This window comes from Kogia breviceps, chromosome X, assembly GCF_026419965.1.
Source record: "Kogia breviceps isolate mKogBre1 chromosome X, mKogBre1 haplotype 1, whole genome shotgun sequence".
Lineage (NCBI taxonomy): Eukaryota > Metazoa > Chordata > Mammalia > Artiodactyla > Physeteridae > Kogia > Kogia breviceps.
In genome coordinates, this window is record NC_081330.1 from 66,610,650 (window position 1) to 66,617,020 (window position 6,371).

Consider the following 6,371-nt stretch of genomic DNA (forward strand, 5'->3'; position numbering starts at 1 on the left):
TAGTCCAGAAGTCCCAGAATCCCAACTGAGAAAGGTGCCCCCTAGTTTTGGCCTTCACACCACCAACTTGAGTAAGGAAGGTAAAAAGCTGAGCAGTTTATCCTAGACTAGTAGTGGGAGAGAGGGCTCTTTGTAATAAGCATTTCATCTATAAGATCGGAGCTCCTCCATAAGTAAGAAGGAAAGCTGGTTGCAAGGCACACACAAGTCATCCCAATTTTAGAGCTTGCCTGGCTTCCCTCACTGCCACATTTTAGGCTTCACACTGGCTCTACTCCTCTACCCTCTTGGACTCAGTACCTCTCTGGGTGCTTGGGAGAGAAGAGCTTCATTCCCCACACTCAGAGAGAGAAAGAAGGGAAGCAGTGGGAAGTATATAGCTACTCAAAACTCTGAATACAAGGGGAAATTTTTACTCAGTAACCACAGGCAACTTTGGAAAATAGGGCTGTCTGGAGGAAGGCAGTGTACGTTTTGGACTCAGTGGTACACAGGGTAGTGTCAAGAGAGTGGGACAAGAGAGTTGCAGTACAAAGGCTTTACCAGAGGCTCAACAGATGATTTACCAGGACAGTCATCTCTACTCATCCCAACCCTGCTTCAGTCATTTGAATTAACCAGGCTCCTTTTATAAGATGCAAACAACAAAGGGAGGATTAAAAGCAGTGGGTGGAGAGATCAATCATTGGAAAAGTAATGTAAATCTGTTCAACGTGTCACTGTCTTGACAGACATTTATGTATTGTTTTCGGTCCACAAAGAAGCACTATTTCTGTAAGAGGTAGGGAGAGATGTTAAAGGGCCACAGGGAAGACAGGTAGAGAGTTTGGGAAACTATAGCAAACATAAGGTACAGGGGTTTGGGGGTAGAGACAGAGGTGGAAGAAAGCTAATAAGGATGTGACACCAATGACATGTCCCCATTTTTTTCTGAGGATCTGGTCTAGAAGGTCACTAATGACAAAGTTCTTATAATTTTAAACACAGCCTAGGGTTAATCATGCTGGTCGTGATGTTAGAAAAGGCAGTGTTTGATGTCATCACATGGGGAACAAATACACAAAGTGGTTTATGAGATGCTGACACTGCTTTCCCTGAGAGTTAGAAGGCATGAGGACAATGACTATGAACTCCCTGTGCTGCTACTCTGGGACCACCACCTGTTTTAGTTATTGATCAGTCAGCCACCTATTTCCAAAATCTTCTAAATGTTGTCAGATTTTTTTTTCTCCCCTGACTTTCCCCAGGCCTCCCAGTCATCCTAGGATGTTTCCTCAAATCTGAGAAATCAGATTCAAGAGTCAGCTTAGCAATAAAGTCCAAATAAATCAAAGCCAAGTTGGACAAATCAACTTAACCTTTCAACTTGATGTCTGAAAAGTCACCCATGGATTTGCCATTTGCAACTCTGCATTAGTCTTTAGACAGCCTCCAAAACAAAGTACTGGAATTGGTTTGAGAACAAATATACTTTAATAAGTTCTTTCTTGAAGGATGGAGGGAAGATAAAAGAAAATTGTCTCTGGGTGCCCACAAATAAAGGCAAAGTTGAAGGTTTCCGTTTCTCCACATCCTCGCCAACATTTCTTGTTTCTTGTCTTTTTAATAATAGCCATTCTGATAGATGTGAGGTGGTATCTCATTTGACTTGCATATCCCTGATGATTAGTGATGCTGAGCATCTTTTCATGTGCCTGTTGACCATCTTCCTTGGAAAAATGTCTATTCAGGTCTTCTGCACACCTGAAACTAATATAATATTGCATGTCAATTATAATTCAATAAAAAGGGCAAGTTGAATAAATAGTTGACCAAAGTATAACTGCTAGATAATCCAAATGTATTTTATTACATTTAATAAGCATTTAAAATCCAAGTTGTAAATACAATTGAATGATTGCTTTTGCTTTTAAATGTAAAATAAAAGGCAATTTTACATTTAGTTTATATTACATTTTGTTGGTTACATTGTTAATATGACAAAAGTTTTCATTATTAGCAAATTATATTAACTTTAAAATTGGAAATTAAGATAAATTGAAATATGGAAAAGTAAACAAAACTAAATATGGAAATTACACAAAAGGAAACTGGTTTATTGATATATTTTATGTCAACTTGGTTAACATATCCTATTAAATGGTTTGGTGTCATAATCCTAAAATTTCATAATTTTGAGAGTCCAGGGCACAAACAAAAGTTCACATATAGTTTATACTTACAAGAAACAGAAAAGAAAGAATACCAAAATAAAAAGGTTATTCATACTTTCATTACTAATTTGATTTTACAGCATAACTTAACAATCAAACTTTACCTAACTTAACCTAATTTCATCTAACTAAACCTAATGCCTTACATATTCTATCTATTGCATGATTATTTTTAGGACTTTAGATCATGAGGAAAAAGTAATGCCATTTTTGAGAATTCATTTTTATTATTGTTCTATTGTTTTAGCCTTTTATTCACTTAGTTCCTAACCCAGGCACAGATTTGGTGGTTTTTAAAATTACATTAGGCTCTTGGATTTTTATCTAAAAATCTTATTATTTTAAAATCTACATATGTCAGAAAGAAAAACAAAGGTTAATGAGAGTTTTAACAATTTGCTTATTGCTTTAAAAGTTTTACTTTTTTGTCATTGCTTTATGGTTTTTAATCTTTTTTAATCTCTCCCTGGCACAACTTCAGCAACTTACAAGATGCATTGTTCCTGACAGTTTTACTTAAAAAGTTGTAGCATTTTAAAATTATCACATCTCCAAATAACTTAAAAATCGATTAAAACATATTTTAAGAATATTTTGGTTTTGTTTTGCAGTGCTTTAATTGTGTGTGTGTAGTATGCATACAGGATATTTATTTCCACTGCATCTTATATGAGAACAAATGTAGCATCTTTCAAACTATACCATGCTCAGAAGTTTTGTTTATAGGTCTTAATATTCTTAAACCTACACTTCATCCAATAAATAGTAAGAGATTATAAGGATGCTTTTGTTGCTTTCGTTGTTTAAGTTAGTTATAAAAAATGTTTCTTCTTTTGTATACCTTTAAATATTGATTTTAATTGCTCCTGAACTAGATGCCAGTTTAGCAGCTTCCTAGCTGCACTTTAATTCAAAGCATCATATGAAAGTTATAGTATCTTGTAAGTTTTAAAAATTCTCAGAAAAAAAGTTCTAAGTTTTTTTTTTTGTGTGTGTGTTTTGTTGTTGTTTCCTAAGGGGTTGTTTTGTTTTATTTTTATTTTTTCCAATTAGGTCCTGATCTGGGCACAAATGTAGCAGATTTCTACCTGTATTGTACTCTAAAATTTTTTACAAATAATACAATATTTTTAAATTTACATATACTCAAAAAATAAATAAAATATTAATGCAAGTGTTAGGAATTTTTTGTTGTTTTTATTGTTTTTCAGTTTTTCTGTTTTTTGTTTTTTGTTTGTTTGTATTGGTTTAGTTTGGTTTATGTATTTTTTTTCAATATGCTCCCAACCTGGGCACAAATTCAGCAGCTCTCTGGCTACACTGCACTCCAAAATTAATATGAAAGAATAAGTAATTTAAAGTTACAGATCTCTACTCCCTCCCCCAAAAAATGATTAATGCAAGTTTTAAAAAACTTTTTTTGTTTTATGGTTTTTTTGTTATTCTTTTGTTTCTAATTTTTTTTCAATTTGCTCCTGACCTGGCCACAAATGCAATAGCTTTCTGGTTGCATTGTGCTCCAAAATTTCATATAGAAAATATTTATAAAAACCAGTCTCTGAAAACAAGGATAATTGGAAATTCTTAGAAAAAATGTTGATGTCTCTTAGTTTTTTAATGAACATTTGTTTTATGTGATTTTCCATTTTGCCCTGTTTTGGGCACATATTTAGCAGCTTTCTGGATCTGAAGTTTCATATGAGAAATTTAATGTAGTGTAGAAAAAGGAAAACGTTTTTAAAAACTGACACTGCTGGGGCTTCCCTGGTGGCGCAGTGGTTGAGAGTCTGCCTGCCAATGCAGGGGACACGGGTTCGTGCCCCGGTCTGGGAAGATCCCACATACCATGGAGCAGCTGGGCCCGTGAGCCATGGCCACTGAGCTTGCGCGTCCGGAGCCTGTGCTTTGCAACGGGAGAGGCCACAACAGTGAGAGGCCCGCGTACCGCAAAAAAAAAAAAAAAAAAAAAAAAAAAACTGACACTGCTGGTGACTGCAAACATGTAAATCCAGTTAATCTTCTGTTTCTTCCCAGCCATATTCATGCAAACAAAATTTATGTTTCTACTTTCAAAATATATACAATAAATTTTGCTAGCTCTTTTAAATTTGATACTTTTATTAATAATGTTAAGCTAAAATATGTTAGTGTGCTAAAATAAACTCAATGACAATTCAAAAAGAAGAAAAACAGACTAGCATATATCAGTAGTAACACAAAAGGTTGTTCTTTAAAAAAAATAATCCCTGAATTTGTTCTATATTTATAGGCCCAACCTAATTACCGAATATTATTGGAATGGAAATATCTTTTTTAAAGTTTTAAAATAATCTCCATATCACTAAAGTCAAGGCTACTGTCCACTTACATAATGTGGTGCAATGAATTTCCAACCCAGCAGAAGAGTTTGGCAATAACTTTTTGTTGTTGTAATTAGACCTGACCTATAATTATTGAACAAAACAGCATATGTACAATAAACATTCAAATAAATGTATCTGACTGTATTCAGTACATTATTCTCAATATCATTAGCTTGAAATCTTTTCTCTTATTCAAAGCATCGGAAAAGCGTAGAAGAAACCATATCTGGACCTAAAGAGAGTTCTCATACCTAGAAGGTGGATTCTAGCATTAATTCACCACCATTATGTGTTGTTTGATCACTAACTTCCTCTTGAATAGCTGGAAGGGAAGGCTTTGTGGTCAGAGGTGTTTCAGTCTTAAACAGAGACTCCATCCTGATATGGGTATTGATGTAGAAGGACTTCTGAAAGGACTCAAGGGTGAAGTAATAGATGAAAGGGTCAAAGCAACAGTTCAGAGTTGCAAGGCACAAGGTGATTGGGTACATAATCTTTGCAAATCTTTCCAACAAGCAATTGGTAATGGCTTGGGAGCGCACTAGGGCATACAGGAAGAGGACGGAGTTATAGGGTACGAAGCATACCACAAAGACTGCCATATGCACTGTGATCATCTTCAGCACTTTTTTCTTATTGGTCCCAATTTGAGACAGTGTAGCAGGCTTACGGAGGGTTTTTAGCACCACAGAAGAGCAAGAGACATTCAGTATCAAAGGAATGATAAAACCAACAACTTCAATAAATATGGTTATCTTGGACAGATAAGTCTTCCATACACGTTTGGAGAAGCCCTCAAAGCAGGTGGTGGTTGCATTGTTGACATTAGTGGTGGAGAATAAAGAGGCTGAAATACCACCACTGAGGACTAGGATCCAGACTCCAGCACACACAATGGCAGAATTCCTCCTGGTCCTAATGGTACGAGATCGGAAGGGATAGACAATGGCCAGGAAACGATCCACGCTAATACAGGTAAGGAAGAGCATGCTCCCATAGATGTTGGTTAGAAATGCAGTCCCAGAGATCTTGCAGAGGGTGTCACCAAAAGGCCAGTGGCGGTTGAAATTGTAAAATATTTTGAAAGGTAGAGTGCAGACAAAGAGCAAATCAGAGAGGGCCAGATTGGTGATGAAAACAGCCGTCTCACTTCTCATTTTCATGCGGAAGCAGAAGACAAACAGAGAGGCACTGTTGGTTATCAGACCCAGGATGAATACAACACTGTAGACAGCACCATTCAGATTATACTTGAAGGAATCATCAACAATGCAAGTATTATTGGCAGTAGCATTGCCCAACCTGGGTCTGAGGCTTGAATTTAAATCTTGGAATTGGAAGTCAATGAATCTTCTGTCACCCATGGATTTTTTTCAGGAGGCCTGCTGGCTGCAGGGTTCAGCACTCTGAGACTAAGGACTGGTAGGAAATGTTTTCCTCCTATGGGAGACAAGATGGAACCAGTCATCAAATCTACCTTCCATCCACGATTTCTGTGGAGTAAAAGATATTCTGTCTACCCAGACTGGAAATAACATGCACATTCAATTCAGTTTAACAAATACCTTTTGAGTACCTACCATATGTTAAAAGGTACTGCAAGAGTATGTTGCAGGAGTAGGAGAGATCACACTCAAGACAGTAAGTGCAATACTGTAGCACTGCAATGCACAGGAATAAGGTATTTGTTTTTCGGGATCCCAAGGCCGGTAGGGGCGGGGTGGGGGCTGGGGGGACTCTGATGGTTAAAACAATGTTAATACTTTGAAATTTGTATGACTTTTTAACTTTCAAA

The 6,371-nt window shown here is 36.4% G+C and overlaps 1 protein-coding gene across 1 annotated transcript; it reads right to left on the minus strand.

The window, feature by feature from the left end:
- Window positions 1-1,523: 1,523 nt before the first annotated feature.
- LPAR4 (lysophosphatidic acid receptor 4) lies at window positions 1,524-5,940 on the minus strand. Its single transcript, XM_067023065.1, has 2 exons — window positions 4,828-5,940; window positions 1,524-1,749 (listed from the first exon to the last, which is right to left on the minus strand). The coding sequence occupies exon 1, from the start codon at window positions 5,938-5,940 to the stop codon at window positions 4,828-4,830; it is 1,113 nt and encodes a 370-aa protein (XP_066879166.1). The 3' UTR covers window positions 1,524-1,749.
- Window positions 5,941-6,371: the final 431 nt, after the last annotated feature.